The sequence below is a fragment of the Setaria italica genome, chromosome III (assembly GCF_000263155.2).
Source record: "Setaria italica strain Yugu1 chromosome III, Setaria_italica_v2.0, whole genome shotgun sequence".
NCBI classification, from domain to species: Eukaryota; Viridiplantae; Streptophyta; class Magnoliopsida; order Poales; family Poaceae; genus Setaria; species Setaria italica.
Genome location: NC_028452.1, coordinates 112,406 through 140,303, shown reverse-complemented (window position 1 = coordinate 140,303; position 27,898 = coordinate 112,406). Strand labels below are relative to the sequence as shown.

General features: G+C 46.0%; 3 protein-coding genes across 5 annotated transcripts; all 3 read left to right on the top strand.

Annotated features, from left to right (window-relative positions):
- The first annotated feature begins 531 nt into the window (after nucleotides 1-531).
- Nucleotides 532-2,676, top strand: LOC101755368 (protein NRT1/ PTR FAMILY 5.10). Its single transcript, XM_004959892.4, has 3 exons — nucleotides 532-830; nucleotides 928-1,145; nucleotides 1,263-2,676. The coding sequence occupies exons 1-3, from the start codon at nucleotides 689-691 to the stop codon at nucleotides 2,499-2,501; spliced, it is 1,599 nt and encodes a 532-aa protein (XP_004959949.1). The 5' UTR covers nucleotides 532-688; the 3' UTR covers nucleotides 2,502-2,676.
- A 718-nt stretch (nucleotides 2,677-3,394) lies between these two features.
- On the top strand, nucleotides 3,395-7,498 carry LOC101754426 (receptor homology region, transmembrane domain- and RING domain-containing protein 1). Of its 3 annotated transcripts, XM_004959890.2 has the most exons (6): nucleotides 3,395-3,592; nucleotides 4,310-4,583; nucleotides 4,897-4,982; nucleotides 5,061-5,121; nucleotides 5,465-5,869; nucleotides 6,438-7,498. In XM_004959890.2, the coding sequence occupies exons 2-6, from the start codon at nucleotides 4,460-4,462 to the stop codon at nucleotides 7,208-7,210; spliced, it is 1,449 nt and encodes a 482-aa protein (XP_004959947.1). In that variant the 5' UTR covers nucleotides 3,395-3,592; nucleotides 4,310-4,459; the 3' UTR covers nucleotides 7,211-7,498. The 3 variants fall into 3 exon arrangements, with proteins under 3 accessions (XP_004959947.1, XP_004959946.1, XP_022680581.1); XM_004959889.2 differs by having other exon boundaries at nucleotides 4,897-5,121; XM_022824846.1 differs by having other exon boundaries at nucleotides 4,866-5,121.
- Nucleotides 7,499-8,805: 1,307 nt separating this feature from the next.
- On the top strand, nucleotides 8,806-19,764 carry LOC101754033 (transportin-1). The gene is made up of 29 exons (XM_004959888.3): nucleotides 8,806-9,131; nucleotides 9,843-10,130; nucleotides 10,233-10,322; nucleotides 10,522-10,599; nucleotides 10,670-10,750; nucleotides 11,146-11,196; nucleotides 11,302-11,387; nucleotides 12,260-12,326; nucleotides 12,413-12,469; nucleotides 12,563-12,592; nucleotides 12,920-12,979; nucleotides 13,091-13,207; nucleotides 13,563-13,676; nucleotides 14,175-14,273; nucleotides 14,453-14,578; nucleotides 14,696-14,770; nucleotides 14,886-14,957; nucleotides 15,098-15,208; nucleotides 15,514-15,597; nucleotides 16,141-16,248; nucleotides 17,721-17,822; nucleotides 17,903-17,965; nucleotides 18,040-18,114; nucleotides 18,329-18,400; nucleotides 18,486-18,610; nucleotides 18,740-18,791; nucleotides 18,869-18,937; nucleotides 19,032-19,091; nucleotides 19,171-19,764. Exons 1-29 carry the CDS (start codon nucleotides 8,955-8,957, stop codon nucleotides 19,252-19,254), a joined length of 2,673 nt encoding a protein of 890 aa, XP_004959945.1. The 5' UTR covers nucleotides 8,806-8,954; the 3' UTR covers nucleotides 19,255-19,764.
- Nucleotides 19,765-27,898: the final 8,134 nt, after the last annotated feature.

Below are 27,898 nucleotides of genomic sequence, written 5' to 3'. Positions count from 1 at the left end.
TGCTGGACTATTTAATACTAGGCAATAACACCAGTACCCCATGGAGTACCATTTAGTACCAAGCAATAACAACAACCGGCACTAAATGCTGACATTTAGCTCCGAGCGTTGTTATTGCCCGGTAATAAAGGTCTCTCCATATGTTACTTCTAAATGAAAGCGTATTTAACTTCATTACATGTGCTGAGGCTTGAAATCGTGGGTTCGAATCCCACGAATTGTGCATGTACATGTTACGTGTGAAATTTGCGTGACTTGTTAGTCACAGCTGTTCGTCGATGACAGTTTGATCGGTACGCTCAGCTGATGGCGCGATGGCGCTCGGTACGTACGAGGGGTTACTGGCTGGCTGGTACTCAAGATCGATTCTCCACTGACGATAGTTGGGCAACCGGGCCGGGCCGGGACAGTCCACAGGCTGAAACAGCGGCCCAGATCCGGTATCTTTCTTTACTTGCATTGCATTTCTTCTTTCGGCCTGGACGAGCGAGGCTCCAAAAGTTAGGAAGAAACATAACAGGAAGGTCGGCCCAGGTTAGAAAGAGAAGCCCGGTCGGTTGCTGCGAGAAGCACACGGTGGCTTGCTTGGGCCTCCAATCCATCAGCCATCATCATCACCTACCTACCTCTCCAATCACGATCTCAATCAAATATCCAACCAGAGAGCTGCCTGGCTGGCTGACAAGGCATGGACCCCGCCGCCGATCCCCTCCTGCTCCCACCCCCAGCCAAGCAGCAGGAGCCTCCTCTCGCCGGCGTCTCCGACTACCGCGGCCGCCCCGTGTGCAGGGGGAACTCGGGGGGATGGAGATCCGCGCTCTTCGTAGCGGGTGGGTATATCACTATATTGCTGCTGCTGCTGCTGTTTCAGTTTGTGTGTTGATCAGATTCGATTCCAATTCGATTCAACGTGAGCATGGCTCACAGCCGTTGAGATCGCCGGCAGCTTCGCCTACTTCGGCATCTCCGCCAACCTGATCACCTACCTGACGGGCCCCCTGGGGCAGTCCAACGCCTCCGCCGCCGCCTCCGTCAACGCCTGGTCGGGGACGGCCAGCCTCATGCCCCTGCTCGGCGCCTTCCTCGCCGACGCCTACCTGGGACGATACAAATCCATCATCATCGCATGCTCCCTCTACGTCCTGGTATTTCTTTCTGGCTGCTGCTCCTCTCCCTCCTTCCAGTCGTAGACAGAGGCCGGCAATGGCAACCACAGCAGAGCACACGACGCCATCTAATCTAATCAAATGAATGCCGGCTAGGGGTATGGCATGCTGACTCTGTCGGCCACGCTTCCGGCGCTGCGGCCGGCGCACTTCTTCTACGTGTCCCTCTACCTCATCGCCGTGGCGCAGGGCGCCGACAAGCCCTGCGGCCTGGCCTTCGCCGCCGACCAGTTCGACGCCGCCCACCCCGAGGAGCGCGCCTCCCGGGGATCACTCTTCAACTGGTGGTTCTTCTGCATGGCCGTCGGCATCTCCGTCGCCGTCTCGGCGGTGGGCTACATCCAGGAGTCGGTCGGCTGGGGCGTTGGCTTCGGCGTGCCCTGCGCCATAGTGCTCTGCGCCTTCACCGTCTTCCTGCTGGGCACCCCAACCTACCGCCTCTACAACTGCAAGCACCAGTCCTCCTCCGAGTCCCCCTTGCTCCGCTTGGCCCGCGGCCTCCGAGCACTACTATTCCGACGAGGCAGAGGCAGAGGCAACCATGCAGAAGCAGAGGACGCCCGGTGCGTGCTCCGCCTTCTCCCCATCTGGGCCACCAGCCTCGCGTACGGCGTGGTGTACGCGCAGATCATGACGCTCTTCAACAAGCAGGGCCGCACCCTGGACCGCCGCATCGGCCCATTCGACCTGCCGCCCGCCGCGCTGCAGGCGCTCGGCCCCCTCAGCATCCTCCTCTTCGTCCCCGTCTACGACCGCGCGCTCGTCCCCGCGCTCCGCTGGGCCACCGGCAACCCGCCCGGGCTCACCATGCTGCAGCGCGTCGGCGCGGGCATGGCCACGTCGCTCGCCGCGGTCTCCGTCGCCGCGCTCGTCGAGGCGCGACGCCTCGCCACGGCGCGGGACCACGGCCTCGTCGACGACCCGGCGGCCACCGTGCCCATGACCTGGGCCTGGCTGGTGCCGCAGTACGCCATGATGGGGGTGGCCGACGTGCTCGCCGTCGTCGGCCTGCAGGAGCTCTTCTACGACCAGATGCCCCACGGCCTCCGCAGCCTGGGCCTGGCGCTCTACCTCAGCGTCATGGGCATCGGCGGATTCATCAGCAGCATGCTCATCTCCCTCATCGACGCCCTCACCGGCAGAAGTGGCCGCGACAGCTGGTTCGCCGACAACCTCAACCGCGCGCACCTCGACTACTTCTACTGGCTGCTGGCGGGGCTCAGCGCCGTCGAGCTCGGGCTCTACCTCGCATTCGCGCGATCCTACGTCTACAAGCCCCCCAGCACTTCTTCTTCTTCTTCTTCTTCTTCTTCTTCTTCTTCTTCTTCTGTCTAGCAAGCATCATCACTGTGTATGTATTCAGCTGCCACTATATTCTGTGGGAAAGAAAAGAAGGATTATTGGAGCTCTCAAGACAGGTTGCAGCTTGCAAAGCAGCAGCAGGCAGCCAAAGTTGCCTCTCTGTCTGACTGTCTGGATGTACATCTTTTTATTGATCCATTTGTCCCTATTGATGGTTGGTGGCTTCAATCGCATTAACAAATTCCATCCATCAGGGATGCAGGTGGCAATCGAATATGCAGGAAGGAAGCAATAAGGCAGATGAGAAACGCAACAAGAGGCCCCATGCACGCTGCTAACCTGCAAATTATTAGTGATTGATGCCAAGGACTGGAGGAGTAGCTGTCCTGTCTCCTGTCAATTATCATCAACCTCAGCTAGCTTCTCTTCCGTGCTGCGGCTACCTACACCAACACGCAGTGCTTGAGCAGGAACAAAACGCTTCTTGGTGAAGAAACAACATTTTATCTTTAATCCCATTGGGACGATATTTCATACATAAAACTAGCTGTTTTCTCCGGTTCTGCTGCCGCCACGAGTGGAGTGGCGTGGTCGCGTTGACGTCCCAATCCAACTGGCTGGGTATTGCTGTTTGAGTTGAGTGGTTACCCGTGTTGATGTCCCAATTCAATCGGGTGGCTATTTTTTTATCATTTTCTTTTCAGTTTTCCGCCTATAACCTCACAGGACTATAATTTTATATTTTTTCTACTATATCAATGAAACACGCACTATATTGCGGTTTGTTAAAAAAAAACTAACTGTTTTGGTCATGTCAGACCACCCTCCAGATTTGCAAAAAAATTCACCCAACCGGAGAAATTATTTGGCCCTCGGAGGCGGTTCGGCCGGGACGGATAGGCATATCATCGAGTCCCCGTCGTCAGTTCAGGTCGGCACTCCCATTCCGTCGACACAACACAACCAACGACTCCCATCCTGACCCCTCCTCCCCTCCGGTTTCGTTGCTCCCTCCCTCCTGTCCTCCCGCCCGGCCGCCGCCGCCTGATCCGCCCATACACCACGCCACGGCAGCTCCTCGTCACATGGAAGCCGACGTCCCCATTGCCACGGCTGCTCCCCAGGTCCGCATCCGCATCAACTCCACTTCTTCCCCCCTCTCCACCGTCAGTTGATAGTTGCAACAGCCTGGTCAAAATCTGTCAAAGATTCGGGCTTTCCTCGTCAATTTCGAGCTCTACTACTAGCTGTGCTTCACTACTGTCTACCGTGATTCTGCCATGGGTCATGATTGCCTACTGTTTCCTGTGCCTGTCGAGATTAGATGCGCGGCGCCTCTGGAGCCTCGGATTCCAGATGCCTTGGCTAACTTTATGTTACGGCCGTATTTGTTTAGCTCAATTCAATCTCCTTCCCTCTGTTTCACGTCTTTAATACTCACTCGAAACCAGCCAGCTTTGCCTTCGGAAGTCGGTGTGCCATCATCTAGTATATATTTCTGGTGGCCGTGGTGCTTACGAGTAAGATTGCTGGTTGATTTTCGTCAAAATTCAGTTTGGCCATCTACTGAATCTGTTCTTGACTTGTTTGATAATCATAGCCCGAGGAAGCTTCTCTCCTGGACACTACTTTTGGAAGATTGGCTATTGCATGGCCAATTGTGGAAAGTGAAATGTATAGGATGGTTTTGTTCGTTCTACCATATTGCAGAAATTAAATATTTCCACCTTCTATGCAAAATCCCTTCTTGTTTTAGTATAATGTTAGGAATAATGAAGGGTTCCAGCAATGTTGGTTTTCCTTTGCCAGAAGGTTAGCTGATTGTTGCTCTGTGGTTGCAGGCACCGAGCGGGTGTTAGCCGTTAGCTGCACTCAGAGACACTGATTTGGAGTTTTCAAAGTATTGAGCTGCCTCTCCGTTTCGTCGCTTCAGTGCTTGTGATCCATAAAAAAGAGCTGACTTTTCCTCTAGGGCTTCGGAGATTGCCAAGATGAAGAGTAGATTTCTCTTTCTTTGTGTCATGGTCTGTCTAATGGCTCAGCTGGGAGCTGCCAATGTCGTGCTAATGGGGAATAATCTGACCTTGTCGTTTGATGACATCGAGGCAAGCTTTGGTAAGTCCTGCATGCCTTACAATCATTTAACTTATCCAGATTACCAACTGCTAGCGGTGGATGCCACTTCATTTGAAAACATTTTGTTCGCATGACTTGCCTCTGCTCAATCTAGGTGTTATTTTTGAACTTCTTTGTTACGCCTGCTGATTTATTATTGTGGCTGTTTTACACCGGTTCTCTGAGCTTTGGTTTTATTCTTGTCATCGTGTATGCATTTTTATCCTCTTAGTCTCTCATTCCTTTTCACCTTCATTAAGTCTGTATTGTATTTTCCTGAAGGATTTAAAATGCCATTTCGATTGGCTTGCAGCTCCAGGAGTGAAAGCGTCAGGAGTTAATGGCATAGTTTATGCCGCCGAACCTTTAAATGCCTGCAGCCCATTAACAATCAATGCAGTTGAGGGCCTGCCGTCTCCTTTTGCGTTGGTTATAAGAGGTGGATGTGCATTTGATGAGAAAGTAAAAAATGTGCAGGATGCTGGATTCAAAGCTGCAATCGTATATGACAACGAAAATAGTGGGGTTCTGGTTTCAAGTAATTTACTTTCTCGCTCCTACTTGCTCCTCCACCATTTTCTTAATGCCACTGTATAGTTCCATAATGCTGTTTAACCTTGCAAACACGAGTAAATGTCCTTTTTAGCACCTCTCCATGTTTACCTGTAGATAGATATGCACTAAGCTAGTAGAGGCACAAGCAAATGCACTCAGCTCTGCTCTCTAAAAATGAGTCAAACACTGATGTTTATGCCGATCATTCATTCATACTCAAACAAATAAAACAAAAATTAGCTGCATAACTGGATGCATTTTCATTCCACTAATTTATATTGCAATGATCGTATATTACGTTCTATATCTAACTAGAAATGTTACAGTGGCTGGAAGCTCAAGTGGTATTCATATATATGCTGTGTTCGTATCAAAGGCCTCAGGAGAGGTGTTGAAGAAGTTTTCAGGCCATACTGATGTAGAGGTGTGGATACTACCTACATTCGAGAACTCAGCCTGGGTGATCATGGCAATCTCATTCATATCGCTACTTGCCATGTCTGCTGTATTAGCTACATGTTTCTTTGTGAGAAGACATCGAATAAGGAGGGACCACCCTAGAAATCTGGAAGCTCGAGAATTCCATGGAATGAGCAGTCAGTTAGTTAAGGCGATGCCAAGTCTTATTTTCACAAAAGTGCAAGAAGATAACTGCACATCGTCAATGTGTGCCATTTGCCTAGAAGACTACAGTTTTGGAGAGAAGCTTAGAGTGCTGCCCTGCCGTCACAGTATGTTTGTCTGACCTTTTAACATCCTGTTTATTTTTCTTGTCATACTATGCTACCATAATAGCCTGACTGTTTGAGACTGCCACTATACTATACTTTTCAGTCTTTGGATTTGGGACCAAAAGAAACCCAAAAATAAAACTTGTGCAACAAGATTTGTATGAGACCCAACAAGAACTAGACAAACTAAAGGGTAAAGTACAGATATAATAAAAATAGGAGCAAACACCATGTAGTGTAACAACCATCCCTGAAACCTGTATTGTCAAAATCATCGAAATACTCTACTTTTTTATTGCTTTGACCATCTATTGCTAAATGTCGGGCATGTCTTGGCAAGTTTTTTGTTATAGCAGCCACTTCTTAATCCTTAGGCATGCAGAATCTTGCAAATTTTATTGATCTTGTTACTGGATGGAAAAAAGATTGTGCAGCAGAGTCTTAATCCTTTGGTATAGTGGATATTCTGGCAAATCTTAATGCTTAGTGGCTATTGCAAACAAAAAATTTGGAAAAAAATGGGATGTTTAAAGTAGGGAAAATGACACTTTTGTCTATTCCCTTGCAGAGTTCCATGCAGCTTGTGTGGACTTGTGGCTGACTTCTTGGAGAACATTCTGTCCTGTATGCAAGCAAGATGCAAGTAGTGGAGTATCAGAACTTGCTGCTACAGAGGCCACCCCGTTACTTTCTTCTGCTGTTCGGTTACCTTCTCAGTCATCTTCATCCCGGTTGAGTGTGGCAGCATCCCCTCCCAGACCAATAAGCCGGCGTCCTTCGTCGCACTCGGTTTCTCGCGCTTACTCTGTTTCTAGTACCCCCCAGTCTCCCAACCCCTTTAGATCTTACACAAACTCTCCTGGCATCAGTACAAGCAGAAGCAACGCCGACCTTGCAAACATGTCATCTCCCCATCCTCGCATCTCACATTTGTCGTCGACACACTCCCTTGTTGGCAGCCACTTGTCACCACCAATCAGTATAAGGTATTCATCGCCCCATGTATCCCAGTTTGGCCATGGATCACCTAGCGTACATGTTGGTTCATCCTATATGTCCAATTCTTTGTATGGATCTTCGAGCTACTACTATCTTGGAGCCTCCAGCCAGCATGGATCATACCTAAGGCGGTGTGGGGAATCAGGGCCAAGCCTGTCTACCATGGTCCCTCAGTCACCACAGCAGTCCCAGCTGGGGCATGGTGGTGAGTCGTCGGAGGCAAATGTGACGGCAGGCGCATCATCAGCTCAGTCCTTGCAGCAATCCTACCTGAGACACTGTGGCGATTCAGATGCCAGTTTGTCTGACATGATGTCAGCCCAGTCCTTGCCGGGATGCTGAGGTTCTGGGATGGCGCAATCTGTGCATACATTGAGGCGTGTAACATAGGTGAGAGAAGTATGCATAGAAGTTTTTTTGTTTTGTTTTGTTTTGGAGTAGCCAGTTTTCTTGTGCTTGTGTGCATAACTGCATATTACAGGTAACAGGAAGAATATTTATTTGTATGTACTCCTGGTAGGGCGAAACAATAAAGTTTGTTTGAGTGTATATCCGTCTCTTGTATTGGGTGGCATTGGTCAGGCCAATGGCCAATGCATCATGTTTATGGGCACGCCTGTTTTGGGCTTTTGGAAGAGAGCCTGCTTTAGCTCCTCAACCTCAACCCATGGAGCCTTTTTGTTCTTGTTGGTGGTACTGGCAAGTATACACCGCAAACCAAGCCTGCCTAATATAGAGTGAGTGATAGGCCAAAGAAAGGCAGGCCTATGCTGGTGTGCAGGTTGCATTGCTTTGCAGGCAGCAGAGGAAAAGGCGAAAAGCTGATGAAGCAGGCTCTCCTCTTGCTGCCTTTTCTTCTTTCCTTTTCCCTTTTCTTTCCTTCCAAACATGCCGTTCACTGCTCCCTTTCAGCATATAAAACCAAGCTGATCATCAGATTGTTTCATTTCAGAAATGAAGAAACTCTTCTTTCAAAAAAAAGAAAGAAAGAAAGGAAGGAAGGAAGAAACTAATAAAAGAAAAGAAAGTGTTGCTGAACATCAGCTCCTACCTAACTTATCAGACGAGACTATTATTATTAGGTGCATCATAGCATATCAATGCTTCATTCAGTAATAATTGCGTGTCTGCCTTCCTGTCTGTCTGTAATTGACTACGCCTGTAATGTAATGTAATGTAATTTCACCCTCAGGCAGAGCAGAGACAGGCTCTTTTTCAGACTTGCATTCGGAGGCCAGATCGAGCAAGCTCTCCACTCCAGTAAAAACAGCAGCGAGTGATCCATCGGATACAGTACAGAAATAGTAATTACTGTAGCAGATGGATGAGTTGAGTTTTCATTCCATCTACTGATGATAAAGAATTAAAGATGATGCATGATGATCTGATCGGATACTACCCTTTCCTGTCCTGAGAGTTGTTCTATACACACGCACACGCACGCGTGTGTCGTCTAATTATACTGTAGTGCCACCAACAAATATGATTATCCATCGCAAGGACAATGACTATCCTTTTAAAAAAAAGAACAATGACTATAATACTTTTTTTCTTGTATAATATAATGGCAATTCATTGATCGTGAAACGTGGTAAAAAAAGAAGAAGCTTTGCCGTGAATGAAAACACCTGTTATATCTAATTTTTGCATAACAATAATAATAAATATAGTACCGCCTTGTTCGAAGAAGCGGCAGATTGCAAAAGGAAAATCTCTTAACAATGAATGAGATGAATAGGCAGCCATAATAATCTTCGAGACACTACGGCAGTCGCCACTACCGATAAGAGAGGATATGTGTAGGGTGTATCGCCGATGATACATAGAGACTCCTGTTGCAACACACCGGCATATTTGATAGTAGTAATAAAATAAATAAATAAACAAATAAAAGCCAAGGGCAGCAGATTAGTGTTGCGCGTCCACCCCTCTGCTTTTCGCTAGTTTTGGATTCCGACTTTCTGAGCTCCTCCGCCGATTCCTTCCTCCTCTCCTGTCTGGCTGTCTCCTCCCCAGTCGCCGCCGCCGCCGCCGCCGCCCCGCCCCACCCCACCCCACCCCACCTCACCCCTCGTCGTGATCGTCGATGGCGGCGCCGGCGCTGTGGCAGCCGCAGGAGCAGGGGCTCCGCGAGATCTGCACCCTACTCGAGGCGCACATCTCCCCCAACTCCGACCAAGCTCGCATCTGGCAGCAGCTCCAGCACTACAGCCAGTTCCCCGACTTCAACAACTACCTCGTCTTCCTCCTCGCCCGCGGAGAGGTGCGCCCTTCCTTCCCCCTGTCTGTCCCCTGCCCAATCCCTCGCTCGCTTCTTCTGATCGCCATGCCGCCAGTAAAGGCTAGGGTTTTCTCCGATGCTACTAGAGAGTTCAAGCTTCTAACTTGACTCCATAGATTTCAGGGTCGCGACTTGGGATCGCATGCGCTTAGTTCTAATCCACAATTGATGATATTGATATCCCCATGTTTCAGTGGAAAACGGTACCGGACGTTAGGTCGCTATTTGTGCTCGCTAGCTGGCAATCGACCTAAAGTTTCAGTCTCCATGCAAGGCTGCCTGCTCATGTCACTGTCCTTTGGTGGTAATTGAGCTGTCATATAGTGCTGTCGGGGGTTCAACTAGGGCTTAGGTGATGCTCCCATGAGCTTCAAATAACTGCATAGAGGTGCTTGGGCGAAGCGGACATGTTATGCAATTATCCACAATAGAAACCATATGGTATGGTATTTAACCATGGACTCAACATGGGATGAATATTGTGCATTGCGTGCTTCCCTTGTGTTTTCCCCTGCTTATGCGTTTTCAATTTTTTTTTATGTTGGAATATCATGTAGACGTGGCCATGCAAATAGTTCATAAATTGTCAAACTTAGTTATGGAGCAAAATTCCCTCATTATATGACTACGCTGGTAGGTCCAGCTAGTGTTTTCTTCGGCATAGCTGACATCTAGTTAAACTGTTTGTACCAGGGGAAATCCGTTGAAGTTAGGCAGGCTGCAGGCCTTCTACTGAAAAACAACCTGCGAACGACTTTCAGTTCCATGCCACCCCCATCCCAGCAGTACATTAAGGCTGAGCTGCTACCATGTATAGGGGCAACCAATAGGGCAATTAGATCGACGGTTGGAACAGTGATCAGCGTACTTTTCCAAATTGTTCGAGTTGCTGGGTGGATTGAGTTGTTTCAGGCCCTGCACAAGTGTTTGGACAGTAACGACCTGGATCATATGGAAGGTGCTATGGATGCCATATACAAGGTAATTTGCACTTCGGTCATACTGTAGGTTCTATGCAGTAAAGAAGCATGCTATAGTGGATCTTACAATCTGTATGCTCATAATCTTGCTTTCTGATGACAGATCTGTGAGGATGTACCTGAAGAGCTTGATGTCGATGTTCCTGGTTTGCCTGAACGGCCGATCAATGTATTCATGCCAAGGATACTGCAGGTCTATATCCAACATTACCTACCTACGCAATTGGCACTTGCGGTTCCGCGCTGTTTATGGTCATATTCTAAATGTTGTTGTACACCAGTTGCCAATGATTCAGCTAAGCATGCGTCTGTGGTGGCATACAAATCTTTGAACAGTCTGGTTTAAAATGTTTACGTGGTTTCATGCTGACACATGCAGTTTGTTTTTTCAGTTTTTTCAGTCTCCACATGCAAGTCTTAGAAAACTAGCATTGGGCTGCATCAACCAGTACATTGTGGTGATGCCATCGGTAAGGGTCTTGCCTCCATCTTCCGCTTATCTTTCTCAGTGCTCTTGACTGATTGTTTGGATTCGCACAGGCACTTTATATGTCCATGGATCAGTATCTTCAGGGATTATTCAACCTTGCAAAGGACCCTTCAGCAGATGTTCGGAAACTGGTATTCACCGTAGACATTACTTATCATGATGCCAACTTTTTCGTAAGAGAATTGCACATTATGGCACGCTACTTGTTTACTAGAGAATGTATGCAAAATAGCACGCCATAATGTTTACTAGAGAACAGTTACTTATCATGATGCCATAGTAACATTTTTAAGATAATGCCATAGAACAGTTACATAATGTTTACACATTTTTTAAGATTAAGCAATAGTAACATTTTGCATGCAAAAGTAGATTGAAATGCATGCAAAATGTTACTATTGCTTAATCAATAGGGTCTGTTTTCTAGGATCCCAGCTGATTTGTCTGCAAGCGCAAATGCTAATGATGATTCATGATTGTTCAATTGCACATCTCATCTTGATAATCCTCCCTGTTTCTTTGGCAGGTTTGTTCAGCTTGGGTTCAGCTCATTGAAGTGCGGCCATCAATTTTGGAGGTACATTATGTTTGCTGTCTATTAGATTTGTTTCCTGCTCTCACCTAATAAATCTTAGCCCATGAAGTATTATATCGGATCTGACATTGGATATTGAAACTGCAGCCACATCTAAAAAATGTTACCGAATTGATCCTACAAGCCAATAAAGATTCAGATGACGAAGTCGCTTTGGAGGCTTGTGAATTCTGGTACGTTTTCTGTAACCGAGTTTACTAATGGCTTCACAAAGAGTGCACCTAGGAATCCTTACAAAAGGAATATAGAACGCACCAAGGATTCGACATTGACTATCTGAAATCTGAGTTGTATTACTGTGATGGTCATGCCTGTTAGAATGTGTATGTGTACTTGGGCTACAGCCCAGCTAGGCCCATACGGCTGGCCTCCCTAACAGGTACCTGGTGCACCAGGAGTCCAAGCGCAGGGCGCCAGGACTCCAGGGGGCTGCCGCCAGGGTTGTAGATTGGGCGAGGCTCCTAACCCTAGGACCCTCGCCTATATATATGTACGTGCTATGCACCTCCATAATCAATCTACAATATTCTAGCCATCTCTACTTTCATGGTATCACGAGTCCGGGTTCCTACCCCGATTCTGCTTCCGCTTTTCTAGCGTGCGCCCCGTCGCCATGGCTGGCTCGACCCGTTCCCAGCGCCGCCGCCGCCGCCGCCGCAGCGCCCCGCCCAGGAGGCTGCGCGCCAGGCGGAACGCGCCGCTGCCCTCGCCCGCGCTCTCCAGGCCGAGCAGCTGGCGGCCGCGGCAGCCCAGGAACGCGACGCCGCCAATGCCCACCTCCGCGACGCCCTGGCCCTTGCTGCCCGGGAGCGCGCCATCTCTACAATATTCTAGCCATCTCTACTTTCAATGCCCTTATCACAATTTAATCATATGTTTTTTCTAACTCTTGAAGTTGAAGTTCACTATTTTTTTGCTCACATTTTATTAATAACATGTTTGAATTCAAAACTAAGTATGAGTAACTAATTTTGTGGTCAGGAATTAGAAGCCTTTTGATATTTTCTAGATTCTGTATTAATATTCTAACTGTTAAACTTTTCAGGTCTGCGTACTGTGACGTCAGCATGCCTCCTGAAGGTTTACGGGAATTCTTACCACAATTAATCCCGGTATATGCCTCTCTTAATTAATATTAGTGCGCAGCTGTACCTTGGAGCTGGATATAATTTCTTACATTTCACATTTCCCCCCGTAGACATTGTTGTCGAACATGGTATATGCTGATGACGACGAGTCACTTGCTGATGCTGAGGTGTGGTAATTTTTTAATATCTTTCATGTTTGATCAGTGGGTCATCAGTGGCAATTGCTTATTCTGATAAATACATATATATTTCTTTTTCAGGAAGATGAATCGTTTCCAGACAGGGACCAGGTTGGTTATGATCTTTTTGAGCAATATTCGTAACTGATAAAGGCCTATTTTTATGAATGGCTCCATTTGTGGCCATCCATCATAGTGGTTACATCTGTACCAGCAGAATTGAGTGATCCAATTCTAGCTTTGGCTCATTTCATGAGTGGCTGTGAGATCTTTTTTTTTTGGAAGTCAATTATCACTAGCATTATAAAGAATAATGCGAGCGTCTTGTAATATGCCAGTGCTGCTAATAGGGGTTGACTGAGTTGAGTCTTTAAGCTTTCAACATTTATGTGCTGTTTATTTTCTTGATGTGAATGAGATGTGGACAATGTGTAACAGGATTTGAAGCCCCGCTTCCATGCCTCTCGATTGCATGGATCGGAAACTGGAGAAGACGATGTGAGTTTAGAATTTTCTCTCTTTTAAGCCATTTGATTTTTATTGCTATTGCCATCCTTTAGCACCCTCATTAATTTAAATTTTGAAAAATATTATTGGTGATTTGAACAGGATGATGATGATGCTGTAAATGTCTGGAACTTGCGGAAGTGTAGTGCTGCTGGGCTGGATGTCCTCTCTAATGTGTTTGGTGACAGCATCCTTCCAACTTTAATGCCTTTGATTGAGGTAACTTGTACTCTGTTAATTTAGTATAGCGATTTTTGTTGAAAAAATTACTCAAATGGGGCCTAAACTGACTTTTTACATGGCTTGTGGAAAAGCATTGCGGTTTGTGATTTCCTTTTTAACCCTACTGTTCAGGCTTTGTGTTTACTTGAAAAGCAATGTGAAAACCCTCCATAGTCACTGAAAATTGTTATTAGCATCATCAACTAGCATGGCAGGAAGACCCTAAAAACCACCCCTGAAAGTTGTCTGGTTGTAAAAAATGCAAAAGTAATTGCTACTGCAAACCAGTTATGATCTGTCTTCAGAACCTTGCATCTTTTGGTTAAATGTATACCAATTTCTGTAATTGCAGCAAAATTTGGCTCGAACAGATGATGATTCTTGGAAAGAAAGGGAAACTGCTGTTTTATCTCTTGGTGCTATAGCAGAGGGGTGCATTGATGGTTTATATCCCCACCTTCCTCAGGTAATTTTAATGAGCAATGGTTAATTGTGGTATATGTACCGCAAGATTATTACTCAAATCACCTTTTCTTTTATGGTACGAATGGTAAATATCTCATTGTGGTAGCTGACTGTATGCTAAATCTTCCTGATACCATCATGTAATGCAAGTGTAACATTTCTTATATTTTGTTTCAAAAGGCAGTTATATAGACTAAGTGCTTGATTGTGCTATGAGCCCTTGAGAACATACCTATAGAATTGTTACAATATGTGGCAGTTTTAATTTTTGAAATTCTTATTGCTGGAGCATGCTATCATTGCAATCTTAGTGTTAACAAGATAAATCTTAACTCAAAATATCCATTTGTATTGTTAATACTCAGTTAGTTTTATTAGATTTTTTGCCTACTCTGTCACTATGGAGTATATGCATTTTTGTATTCTTCTATTGTATATTTATGTGTCTTGCTTGCTATATATGTTGTACATTGTGTAAGATGTCTTAATCAAAATGCAGATTGTTGCCTTCCTGATCCCACTTCTTGATGATAAATTTCCTCTTATACGGAGTATTACATGTTGGACCCTGTCTCGATACAGCAAATTTATTGTTCAGGTAATAGGGCACTTTTTATTCTTGCCATCGTAGGGTTTCACCAGAAGCTCATTCTGTTCAATTAATGTTTTAGGAATGTGGAGTTGGCATTTATGCATCATCTTTCGGAAAGGGTTGTTTTTGCATTTTAATATATACACTTGTGTTTTTTTTTTGAACTGCTCTTTTCTCCAATGCAGAGCCTTGATCATCCAAATGGGCGTGAACAATTCGATAAAATTCTCTTGGGATTGCTCAGAAGGATATTGGATACTAACAAAAGAGTGCAAGAGGCTGCTTGTTCGGCATTTGCAACTCTTGAAGAGGTTATTTGCATATCTTGGAATGCTTTCTGTTTTCAGGAAGTTGCATAAGAATCACTTTTATGCGTGCAAGTAACTTTGCAGCACCTCATGTGTACATATTGGCTTTCTGTTTTGCAGGAAGCTGCAGAAGAATTAGTACCACACTTGGAAGTAATTTTGCAGCACCTCATGTGTGCCTATGGAAAATACCAGGTTATTCAAAATCTAAGTAATCTTATTTTGTGAATGCAGTAAATGTTACTGCTCAACCACTTATATGTCAGCTTTCATATTCTTATTTCTAGTTTTATGTGTTGCATCTGAGCAGAGACGAAACCTCCGGATACTCTATGATGCTCTTGGTACTCTTGCTGATGCTGTTGGAGCAGAACTAAATCAGGTGCCAACATTTTCCACCAATTCTTCTCTGGTTTCTTATATCATCATGAATTAATTTGGTTCTCTCACGTTCCTTGCCACCATATTCCCGTGTATGTTGACTCCTTGTGAAGATACTAATTCTTCTAAGATGCTATGCAGGCGAAATATCTAGATATATTTATGCCGCCTTTAATCATGAAGTGGCAGCAACTCCAAAATTCTGACAAAGATCTATTTCCGCTCCTTGAATGCTTTACATCTATTGCACAGGTACTGTTATTTCAATATGCGCAAATCATCTATGTAGTTCTGAACACACCTTATCTTATGGTGTTTTAATTTTCTTTTTGACTCTTGGTTTAATTTTAGCACTGTAAATAAATCATTTTGATGAAACTTTGATAGTCTTTCTAGCGTTCTTGAAGATTCAATTTGATTGTAACAATTTGGAATAGGATCTGCTTTTAGTTGCCTATCTTGGTGCCAAACTAGAAGAATGTGAATAATTAGAACACTAGCTAGTGCCAACACTGTTCCAAAGATGCTCACATACGCCTTACATTTTATGTTTTCAGGCATTGGGATCAGGATTTGCTCAGTTTGCAGAACCAGTGTTTCAAAGGTGCATCAATCTTATCCAATCCCAACAGTTGGCAAAGGTCTGTCCAATCTTTGCCTTCTATAATGCATAGCTATTGCCATCTGGGAGATCTTATTTAACATATTTGAGTTACGCTCTGCGATTTGTTCATCCCACCGAAGTGTTCAAGTTTGCAAAGTTCACTGTCACAATTATTTGTTTGTTGTGAGACCTGAAAAATGATGTTTTCTTTTTCGTTTTCATTTCGACCACAGTTTTACTGTACAACCACACTAGCCAATTAATAGTGACTGCTCAATTTACCTCTTGATGTCATGTTAGAGAAATTATTCAATCATGCAAAACACATTGTTCTACCTGTTTCACAGAATTGGTGAAACCGTTTATGTGTTTTCATGGCCATTTTCATGGTTTATGGAAGGAATTATATGTTCACCTCAGTAGCTATGTCTCCTATGAACTGTTTTGATATATTTTGGTCACTCATAAGCACAGAGATTGTTTTTCCCCGTTGTTACATGCTGTCTGAGTACAATATGAGAAGCATAAGCTACAAGTTCTGATCACTTATATGACTCTATGGATCTCTTGCAATGTACAGATTGATCCCACTGCAGCTGGTGCGTTGTATGATAGAGAATTCATTGTTTGCTCATTGGACCTACTGTCAGGACTCGCGGAAGGTCTTGGTGCTGGTATCGAAAGTCTTGTAAGTTTTTCTCTTTGGATATGATCTCTTTTTTTCCCCTTCCAACTACATTTTAGATGCAAACACACCACTCGCACACCCACATGGTTGGGTCCTAGCACATGTCTAGACTAGATTAGATGCCTAGCCACAGACGCATGCATATACTGTTCCTACCCGGGTCTGGAGGAATTGTGAGCACTCAGACCTGAGTGGTCTGGATCCTAAAAAACTGAGGCTAGACTCAGTTCTCTTTGGCTGCTGCTTTTGTAATATACAAATAAATCTCTTCATTCCCTTTGAACTTATGAGTGTCAGACGATACGTTGATTGTCCCAATATCTATCGTATTGTTTACAGAAATTATCAGATCTGTTGCAAGGGGTTTTTACCAGGTGTGCTGGGTAGACTGACCAGTTGGTCTCAATTTAACTTGGTAGCTGTGTTAGGCATATGAATAAGTTACAGTATTGTCTGTGTAGAAAGTAGCTTGGATGAATGTTATGTGTGACTTAATCCTGCTTGAGGTCCCACCTCTCATCACACTCTTCTATATGACATTAATCAGCACAGCCAACACAAATAGATTAAGTGCGGGTGCTTGTCCATGATGCTTTGCTCTGTGAGGTAATTGAGATAGGATGAAAACCAGAATGCAACTCTGAGATTTATGTTCAACACTTGGTATGCTTTTTTTAGAGGAAAACAGTAAGGGAAACTACTCCTGCGGTATGTATATAAATATAGGTAGTAAAGATAAGACAAGCTGTACTCAGCCTATACATGCAAATGAAAAGGCAAAATAAAAGCCCTATACAAAAGGGTTAAGCTGAGCAGAAAGGCAGATCTCTAACTGGGCTTCCATTCTTTGCACTTGTATTAAAACTTCATTACGAAAACCCATCTTTGATGGTCTGATTTGTTCAAAAACATTCCTCATGGGGAAGAAGGGTTCCAATGAATACTATCTGTCATGTCCAGCCCATTAGGGCCCATGTGATAGACGGGAGGAAGGTGCACTCAGCACTGAAGCTCCCTTGCTAGGGCCAGCATGCTGTCCACACGCAGTACTGCTCAGGTGAATGTACCGCACGTTACTGTTCACACCTGGCCAGGCTGGCCTAGGTGTGGGTATGTTACATTAGAGATTAGATTAGTTTTGATCAAGTTGTTTTTTATTTCCTTAATTTAAGAGATAAATTTCTTAAAGTTATGGCACCCCATCAATATAAGGATGGGCTTGTATCTGCTCTCATTAAGCAAGAAATGGAAAAAAGTTCCTTGTGTCTCCTTGGCGTTGTGGTGCAGCGGCCCGGCATGGTTGTGCTGTTTGGGTTCAGGGCCAGATGAAGTGTGACCATGATCCTATCACCTTTTAAAGGATAATTATTCTGAATATTGATTGTCCTCTGTTTGCTTATTAGATACTTAAAAATTAGTGCAAAATCAGCAGTAGTTTGATACATATATATGCCAACTTTATTTTGTTGTAGGTTGCACAGAGCAATTTGAGAGATCTACTTTTGCAATGCTGCATGGATGAGGCAGCTGATGTTCGACAAAGTGCTCTTGCCCTTCTTGGAGACCTTTCTAGGGTTGACTGCAAATCACCATAGTTCATATATCGATATAATCTTTTACCTTATTAAATATTCAACCGTCTTTGTTGTACTAGGTTTGCCCAATACACTTGCAGCCACGCCTTCAAGAATTCCTTACTGTTGCAGCTAAGCAACTGGTAAGCATATTCTGTGGTCTATTTGTTGTTGTTATTATCATAATGTTGATGCCTCACACATAACTTTGCTGCAGAACCCTCAATCCGTGAAGGATGCTGTCTCAGTAGCTAACAATGCTTGTTGGGCTATTGGTGAATTGGCAATCAAGGTTAGTGCGTACTTTTATACCTTTTGGCTTAACCCAGGTGAACTAAATTCTTTTTCAAGACACAAAATACCTTACAGCTGCTAAAGTTAAAGTAGTTTGGCATGGGTCTCCTCTTGGTACATGTCACTTATAAGTTGTTGTGCACTGGCCCACCACAGAGCTCGTTTCCTTGTGTGCTCTTAGTACACATATGTGACTGATTTTTTGTTTCCAGATTGGCAAAGAAATCGAACCTGTGGTGATCTCAGTTGTTACTTGCTTGATTCCCATTCTAAAATCTCCAGAGGTGAATGTTTTTTAAGGTCTGATGTATCATGTTATTGTGTTAGATTCCAGCTAAATGGATAGATTTCTTTTCTTCACATCGACAGGGGTTGAACAAGTCACTTATTGAAAATAGTGCAATCACTCTTGGGAGGCTTAGCTGGGTCTGTCCAGACATCATGGCCCCTCATATGGACCATTTCATGCAAGCGTGGTGCCGTGCCTTGTGCATGTAAGTACCCATTTTCTGGAGTTTTTGTAGTACAACCAAAGAGTGGAGAAGGAAGAATGTGGTTTTCAAGTGTCTATCTATGCTTTTTGTTGCATGATGTATGAAACTTGTTTCTTTGGTCTAATCCAGGATTAGAGATGATTTTGAGAAAGAGGATGCTTTTCATGGCCTGTGCGCAATGGTACGTCTACGCCTCCTGATTATGGTTTCATTCTTCTATCTGGGTGTTTTTCTTCTGAAATACTCTTCCCATACCAGGTGGCAGCAAACCCTTCAGGAGCTGTGGGTTCACTGGCTTACATCTGCCAGGCCTGTGCAAGTTGGACTGTGAGTTGTGATTTTCATTAGATCTGGGATTTTTTTTTGTGTGTCACCTGTAGCCCTATTGAATCCAATGTGCACTTGTTTGATGCGTGTGCAGGAGATAAAAAGTGAAGGTCTTCACAACGAGGTGTGCCAGATTCTATATGGCTACAAGCAGGTAAAGCTGGCCTCTTTGCACTCATTTGCAGTCTCATTATGCGGCGACTGATGGTGGTAATTGGCTGTGGTGTATGTAGCTGCTTGGAAACGGTGGGTGGGAGCAGTGCATGGCCACCCTAGAACCAGCAGTTGTGCAGAGATTAGCTCGATATGGAGTATGATGCATGGTGGCAAAGCACCTGAGAAGCTAAGGTGGTTGTGATTCATTCAAGCATTACATACCGCGGAGACAGAGGAGCCAAAAGAGCCATGAGACTAGACTGGGTTGGTCAAGCCTGCCTGTATGTCTTGCCTGTGAGTGTGTGATGATGATGCATTTTATTACATGTGTTGGCTTCCTGTGCCCGGCTGCCTACTCCATTGTATACACAGCACAGCGTTTCCATCCAGAGAGTTTAGGGGGCATAGAAGTGTAGGGGTAAAAGAATATTTTATTTACCTAGCACGAACGACAGGTGAGGATGATGAGATTTGTATTTGTTGGTTGGTCGAGTCAGTGGACTTGGTTTTGTTTTTTTGTCATTCCACTGGCAAACCCTCTTCCTCCCCCGCGGCAAACACAAAAGGTTTTGTAGCGTGTAATTTGTGGTTTAGGTGTAGGATTTGTTTGACAGGAAGGGTTGTATCAATTCATTCGCGTGCCCCATAATAAATGATGATTGATCAGGTCTCTTGTGCTGCGTCTTTCCTGCAACTGTTTCTAATCGCTTTTCTTTTCTTTTATTAGTTGCAACTTTCCCATAATTCCTTTTAGTTGCGTTTATTAGTTGCAACTGTTTCAACGCACGTGCGCCTGGCACGGTGAAGCCGGAGCTGCACCAAACGGTCACGGTGCCGGAGCTGCTTCTGGGTAGGAGTAGTAGGAGCCGTTCTGGGGTTGCATGGTGGAAAGAGCTCTGCCTTTGCATGCGGAGCGCGGGTTGCATGGTGGAAAGAGCTCTGCCTTTGCATGCGGAGCGCTCGGCGAGAAGCCCTCCCAAATCATCCTTATTGTGGTTGTCCTTCCTCCTCTTCGAGAGGGAGACCACACGACCTAGGGTTTGAATTCCAATCGATCAGCGATGGTCGACGTCGAGTCGAATCTTTCGGCTACTACGGAAGATGAGAGGGTGCGTTTTCCAGTGAAAATCAAGTCGGTGTCGGACAAGATAGTAGCAGAGGTGGACTCAGAAGAAGAGTCCGGTTTCACCAAGATGGTAGCAGAGGACTCCTCAGAAGAAGAGGGGTCCGACCGCTTCTTTGCCGCCTAGTCTAGGTGTTTCAGGGATACATGGAACACGCGATATCTGTTTTTGCTCGCTAGATCCTGGTTACATCATCTCAACTGAGGACTAATGTTTAATTTAGGTACTTCACCCAGCAAGCTTAGCAACAAAAATATGGATGTTTGGTTGCATCCCTTGCCTCCTTTGAATTTGGCAGAGTTCTCTTTATAGGTGCTATGTGCTAGACAAGAACCTGACTGATAGATAAAAATGATAATCGAGATACCATTATTATTGTTGTCGTCGTCGTCGTCGTTTCTGTTGAGCCCCCTTCTTAACTTACTATACTATAAATTTACTTGCAGCTTAACTTAGTTTTAAGTCTATTTGCAGCAAAGATCCCTAAGATTTTGAATATACTTCTCAAAGCTAGGTTTGGGAAGTTGGTCCTCCTCGCTCAGCTAAACGATTGCTCAGGTTCTTTGGGTTGATTTTTCGTACTACCTCAATCTTGCACAACGTGAGCTCCCCATTTGACCAATCAAATCACTGAGGGTCAGTGTTGGGATGACAAGTTAGCACTGATTGGATCCAGCTCATTGTTGAGGTCCATGCTCCCCTGCCTCCTCATCCTCAGCATGTAATCTGACAACTTCCCACATGAGCGCAGGAGGTTCATTAGGTGAACGGGGGTTGTGTACTCATGGCCGCCAAACCCGGCGTGGGTGAGGAGGTAGATGGATCTCAATCTCATAGCCTCGCAGAACACAATGATGATCCTGCTGACGGCTATCTTCAAGTCATCTTCCAAGGTTGGAGTCAATCCTCTCACCTCTTTGATTGTCCTGTTGTTGTGGATGTATACTTGATCTTCAAATCCGACCAGCATGTTGGAGAGGTCAGCTATAGCCTCGGGGCTTGGAGAGTCTCTGCACAGCACATATTACTAATTCAATCGATACTATAACAAAACATCAAAAAACATGCATCGGGGCAAATCAAATCAATATGTATGGATGAATGAAACTGCATCCTTACCCTTTGTCAGAGACAATCCAATGCCCATTTTCACGGGATGCAAGAATGTTGGAACCTCCTTGTCGTCGACAAGATCGTTGAATAAGAATCTTCGCCCCTAGTTCTCTTGTAGACTGTCGTCAGGCCACACAACCACCAACGCTGAAAGCTGGCAAAGTACCCGTCGGTGTCCCGGAAGAAGAGCATCACCTTGCGTGTAACATTGTTCGGGTCATGCATCTGGTGGCGTCTGTGGTGAAAGGGTTAGCAAGTACTATCACTGGAATGCGCTGCTCTCCGAGTAATACAGGTGCCATGGCTTGAGCACGACCCAGACGTGCATTCTTGAGATGGCAAGCTTAGCAGTGGTGTCGCGGATGTTAAATGGAATCGATGGCACGTGCTGCAGCATCACAAGGACATACAGTTGTAGTATGCTTAGTGTTGGAGGTGTGCCCTAGAGGCAATTATAGAGATGATGATATTCCTTTGTATCCATGTCTTATATTGTGTTCCTTGAATATCCATTAAAGGCTACTTGAATTGATTTGCAATTATGTGAATTGTGTGTGAAACTCTTTACTTGTATGGTTATTCTAAAAGTTATCCCTAGTCGGAGTTCATGTGAGGACACACATGAATATTAGACTAGTTGTATTAGTTGATGACTCTGTTTCACAAGTCATGGACATGGAGATGTCAAACTAATAATGTGGGCACGTGTAGAGACATGTGCTAGGCCCAACACGAGTTACGTAGTTCTCTCTTTACACAAGGTGTACGCTTTGTCCTTAGACCTGAGACTATCGCATGTACTCAATACGTGGATCGACTTACTTAGGGGCTATCAAACGCTACACCGTAACTGGGTAGTAATAAAGGTAGCTTTCGGGTTTGTCAAGAAGCATGCTGTGAGGCATGGTCAGTCAAGATGGAATTTGCCCCTCTCTATTTGAGAGAGATATCTCTAGGCCCCTCGAGTGATCGGATCCAAAAATACATGAACATGCTACGTGAGGTTAAGAGTTAACCTAGAAAGGAATTCCGAATCATAGCATCGAGAAAGAGTGGTCGGCTTGGAGCTAGACCAAATATCGTGAGGCAAAGGGAATAGCATGTACGTGATGTTGTGATGGTTCGTTTGATACGATCTTCGTGTGCGTATAGGAGTTAGCACGTCTTGCTAGAGGCCGCTACTAACTATTAGCCGAGTAAGAGTACTCGGGCCATGTCTATACGCATATGAACCTATAGGGTCACACACTTAAAGGGCTGGAAGTCCAATTCGGATATGATCTGAATTGGACTAGGTTTAGAAGTATTAATGGGCCTCGGACCTAGAGGCCCGTCAGGGACCCTAGAGGGGTGGGGGCGCCCTAGGGATCATAACTCCAAATCAAACCACACATAATCGAAATTAGAATTTAGGAGAGAGATAGCTTGATTTGCAAACTTGCACACATTCATACACAAAGTGTTTTAAATTTTGAGAAAATTGCAACCATGATAATATTTCAAATTTTTGGAATATTACAATCTCTGTCTCCTCCGCCACTGCGGAATGTGAGGTTTTGGACAAAGGAAAAAAAGGAGAGTGGTAGCGTCCTGTGACTAGGCACCGGCTACGGAGTTGGTGGCCGTTTGAGACGGGGGAGAGGAGGGCAAGCACTCCCCCACTAGTAAGAGAGAAAGATGGTGAAACTGACTAAATTCCCAAAACAAACTAAGAATTCAAGCCTACGTACCTCGGTGATAGTCCCAGGAAGACTATCACATGTGAATCACTATCTCAGATAGTATAAATCCATACAACACAGAAACAGAGAGAGAAATAGAAAGGATATTACGAGTACATCTTAACGGCACCTGCCGATACAAGTCCAACGACCAACAATGTTGCAAGATGCATACATTTGAAACTTCTTAGAACACCTTGTGCAACATTGAGAAAATACTAATAGAACAAAAGCATCCTTGTTGCAACATCAGAAAACAGCTATAACCATATCTTGATTAGTTTTTCTGCAACATTGAAAATCACCTATCGCGGTACGAAAAATGATGTAGCGCAACACAAAAAAGAAATATTGATTGCAACATTATATCTCCACAGACCAGATGAGGCCGCCACCACCATCTTGTTCCTTCGGTTATGTCTTGTTGCGCAGCACCCATCTCAACTCTGAAGCTGCTCAGTGGGTCATGCTGCTACTTGTCAGGTACCACCTCCCGTCCTCCCGCGTCATCGACGCTCGCCTTGCAGGGATCCAGCACGAGAAATCGCCCGACTGTTCGTCGAGGAGCGCGCGGAGCTCGACGAGCTGGAACGTCGGCGCGAGCTTGGTCGAATCCGGCAGTATGTAGCTGAGGGATGAGGACGCGCGCGGCAAGGATGGAAGAACGGGTGCGCACTGGCGAGGTGCTGGCGGTGGCGTGCCGTGTATGTGTGGCTGCTGAGATGAGGGGAGCTCGAGGAGAAGGTGGAGCGGGCGGTGCTCTTAGGGCTTGTTTGGATCCAAGGGCTAATTTTTAGCTCTGCACTTTTAGCCCAAAAATTAGCTCTTGGGATCCAAACAGGTGGGCTAAAAGTGTACAATAGCTAAAAATTTGGAGCTAAAATTTAGCCCCCAAAGAGGTCCTAAAAGGAGCTAAAAGTGAACCTGGACACCCCATACCCCTCCCCTCACACACAACCCTAGGCACGCCCCTGCCCGTCGCCCTATCCTCTCCCGCACCTGCCCCTCACCCTCATCCGCACCTCTATCCTCCCCCGCACTCTCTTCCTCCCTCCCCGTGTGCTCCTCCCGGCCCCGCCTCCTCCGCCCGGTGCCGCTGGCGTCGCGTCGTCGGCCCCGCCACCTCTGCTCTGACCCACGGAGCCGCCGCCACTTCCTCCACCTCCGCATCTGCCCGTCGCCCTCGTCCGCCACTCTCTCCTCCCCCGCACTCTCTCCCTCCCTCCCCGCGTGCTCCTCTTGTCCCCGCCTCCTTCGCCCGCCGCCGACGCCTCTACGTCCCCGCCATCTGTGCTCGGACCCACGGCGCCGCCACCATCTCCTCCGCCTCCGCACCTGCCCGTCGCCCTCATCCGCATCTCCCTCCTCCGCGCAGGCCGCCACCAGCTCTCGCACACCCCTCGCGCCGCCCCGCTCACCAGATCTCCACCGCCTCCCCCCGTCTCGCCCGATTCCCCCCGCCTCCCCTTCTTCTCACATCGCCACCGCCACCACCCTCTCCCGCATCGCCACCTCCACCCCTCTCGACGCTGCATTCGCCAGATCTACACCGCATCCGCCCCTATCACCCGACTCCCTCCGCCTCCCCTGCCTCTGACACGCTCCCGCATCGCCGGCGCCACCCCTCTGTGCTGAGCTCACCGCCGCCGCACCTCTCGCCAGATCTACATCCCGTCCCCTTCCCTTCGCCACACCAGTCACCGGAGCACCTCAACCGCCTACATCCGCACGCCGCCGATGGACGGATTCGGCGACGACGGCACCAGGGACTTCTTCAGCGGTAACTTCGACCTCTTCCCCAGCGACGGCAGCCAGTATCCGGGGTCGGGATCCGTCAGTGGTCCCCGGATTAGCATTGAGGCGCTGGACCTCAACTCGCAGGCGAACGACTGGTCGTCGATAGCGGCGTATCAGGGGATCCTGCAATCCGGCGCACTGGCGGCGTCGGAGAGCACGGGGCCTCATCATTCTCAACCGCGCGGTGGCAGAAGAGGTACCTCTCGCACGCTCGGTTTACGCAGTGCTCGGAGCTGTGGCGGAGCCGTAGGAGGCCGCGGCGAATGCTCGCCGTCCAGTCGCGGCCGCCGCGGTCGATTGCCACCGGTTGCCGCCGCCGGTCGTGGTATGCGTGGACCTTCCTCGGCGGCGCCTGGTCCATCAGTAGGCCGTGGCCGTGGTCGACGTGGTGGACGGCAGGGCAACGACAACGACGACATTGAAGACAACAAAGTGCAAGAAGTGTTTCCAAGCCGTCAGGTATGAGTGCTAAACACTTGATCTCAGAGTAGTAAATGGGTGGCCAACTGTTGGTAGAGTAAAATGAAATACTTGTGCTTGTGATGCATGTTAGCCACCACTTGAAGGTGATGGAGTAGGAGGTTGCCAGCGCCTGTGCATAAGCTGTGTGTGTGTGTGTGTGACAGAGACAGAGAAAGAGGTGGGGGGGTACAGAGGTAGAATAAGGGGGTGGTCAACACTTGCTATATGCAAATTAGATGGTAACAAGTGATGGATATGGATTTGTAGCTACATTTTTTTGCTACACTAACAGCGACCTTAGTACATTACTTATGAGATAGATTATGCATGTGTATTGGAGTTCTGATGTAATTTTTCTTGTGATGCATATGGTAGAATAAAATGGACAGAGGAAGTTGGACAACAGAGCAGAATAACAACCTGTTGTGTCAATTACTTGTTGAGCAAATTGAATTGGGTAACTACATTAAAGGGACTATGACAGCAAGAGGGTACAAGCTTGTCATAGAAAAATATTACTGTGGTTCAGGGCTGAGGCATGATAGGAAACAGATATCTAATAGGATTAGGCAGCTCAAGGGAATGTACCAGTTCATAAAAGACATCCATTCCGACAATGGTTTAGGCCGTGATGAAAATGGGTGGCCTACTGCAACCTTGGAGTGGTGGGAGACTGCAACAAAGGTACTTGTTGATATATCACATGTGCAGCTAGCAAGGCCCCATCTGATTGCAAACTAACTTCAACTACTACATGTGCAAAAACATCCAGAATGGATGAAAATAATGTATGGGCCTCCTGAGTACCTACCAATGCTAGAGCGTATATTTGATGGTGTAGTTGTGGATGGTTCAAGCTCTTTTGTGCCAGGATACACCAATGCAGATGATGAAGAACCTGAAGAGCCAGAGGAGCTTGAGGAGCCTGAAGAGCATGAAGAACCTGAGCAACAGATGCCTGAGCAAGAGGTACCTACAAAGTATGTACACAGTCCTATGAGTACAAGCAGCCGCAAGAGGACCAGTAGTACCAGCACAACAGCTTCAAGTCCAAACAAGAAGACCAAAAGCCCAATGGTCAAGATGATGAAGGATTACATTAGTTTCTCTTCTAAGCAACAAGCTGAAAGGAATCAGTTCATCAAGGAAGCTGTCTCCAATAGGCAAGACAAGAAGATGGCTCTGTTGGACAGCAAAATTAAGGAGGCTCAGAAGTTGGTTTTGGAGTGTGGGGTGGATGAAACTAGTCCTGAGTACTATGTTGTATCTCAGATTTGCTTAAATGACTCCTTGAGACAGTTCTTCATTAACATGACCACATCTGAAGGAAGGCTGACCTTCTTGAGAAGATATTGCAAGCAGCACAACCTAGATTAGGATTATGTCTTTGTGGTGATGCTTTTGTGTTGAAGTAAACTGTCTGTACTAATTGCTGAAACATTTCAAATAAATTTGTGATGCTGTTTGTGATGCAATGCATTTATTTGACCTGTTTGTGCTGATTATGAAATGTCACTGCTTGGAAATTAAATTCTGTCACTTTGTGCTGGTTGAATGATGTCACTGTTTTGTTGTATGGTTCACTGATTCATTTTTTTTTTATTATGTCCAGGATATGGAGGATGAGGACAGTGACTCTAGTGAGGATGAAATATTGAGGCTTATTGCTGAGGAGGATAGTGAATATGAAAGGCAATTCACAGAGGACCTGCTGCTGTTTGGTATGTATCATGCAACCTACTTTAAGAAAAGTAAGAAGAGAAAGACGGTTGAAAGTGGTCATGATTGGGTGATGAGAAATCTAGCAGATAGTGTGCAATGCTATAACATGTTTAGAATGAGTAGAGAATTATTTGATCGTCTGCATGATCTGTTGGTGCAATCTTATGGCCTAAAGTCCACATCAAAGAGCTCTTCAGTAGAGGTCTTAGGAATGTTTCTTTGGATGGTTGGTGCACCTCAGTCAGTCAGACAAGCTGAGAACAGATTAGAGAGATCATTAGAAACAGTTCATCATAATTTTGACAAAGTTTTGAAGTGTATCATAAAGCTAGCAGCTGACATAATCAAGCCCCTCGACCCTGAATTTAGAATAATGCACCGTAGGTTACAGAATCCTAGATCCTTTCCACACTTCAACAATTGTATAGGTGCAATAGATGGCACTCATATACCAGTTGTCGTGCCAAGTAACAAGGTGGTGCAACATCTTTGTCGAAAGGGCTTCACTACACAGAATGTGCTTGCGGTCTGTGACTTTGACTTGAGGTTCACGTTTGTTCTTGCGGGCTGGCCTGGTTCAGTACATGACATGAGGGTTTTCAATGATGCAACAGACAAGTACAAAGACATGTTCCCACCCACCCCCCTCCTGGTATGTTATGCCTATGTTTGCACATTCAGTAAGTTGGTCATCATCGGTTGTAGCTTTTGTATGTAACAAGAATGTTCGTATTTGCAGGGAAGTTTTACCTAGTGGACTCTGGATACCCCAATCGGCCTGGTTACCTTGCACCTTACAAGGGAACGAAGTACCATCTTCCAGAGTTCAGACAGGGGCCGATGCCCAAAGGTATGAAAGAGACCTT

Excerpts from the sequence above, each read along its gene's own strand:
- LOC101755368 (XM_004959892.4), top strand. The coding sequence starts at position 689 with ATGGACCCCGCCGCCGATCCCCTCCTGCTCCCACCCCCAGCCAAGCAG. Across the intron at positions 831-927 it reads ATCCGCGCTCTTCGTAGCGG|CCGTTGAGATCGCCGGCAGC; the intron begins GTGGGTATATCA and ends CATGGCTCACAG. Across the intron at positions 1,146-1,262 it reads CATGCTCCCTCTACGTCCTG|GGGTATGGCATGCTGACTCT; the intron begins GTATTTCTTTCT and ends AATGCCGGCTAG.
- LOC101754426 (XM_004959889.2), top strand. The coding sequence starts at position 4,460 with ATGAAGAGTAGATTTCTCTTTCTTTGTGTCATGGTCTGTCTAATGGCT. Across the intron at positions 4,584-4,896 it reads TGACATCGAGGCAAGCTTTG|CTCCAGGAGTGAAAGCGTCA; the intron begins GTAAGTCCTGCA and ends ATTGGCTTGCAG. Across the intron at positions 5,122-5,464 it reads TAGTGGGGTTCTGGTTTCAA|TGGCTGGAAGCTCAAGTGGT; the intron begins GTAATTTACTTT and ends GAAATGTTACAG.
- LOC101754033 (XM_004959888.3), top strand. The coding sequence starts at position 8,955 with ATGGCGGCGCCGGCGCTGTGGCAGCCGCAGGAGCAGGGGCTCCGCGAG. Across the intron at positions 10,131-10,232 it reads CTATGGATGCCATATACAAG|ATCTGTGAGGATGTACCTGA; the intron begins GTAATTTGCACT and ends TTCTGATGACAG. Across the intron at positions 18,938-19,031 it reads AGGCCTGTGCAAGTTGGACT|GAGATAAAAAGTGAAGGTCT; the intron begins GTGAGTTGTGAT and ends ATGCGTGTGCAG.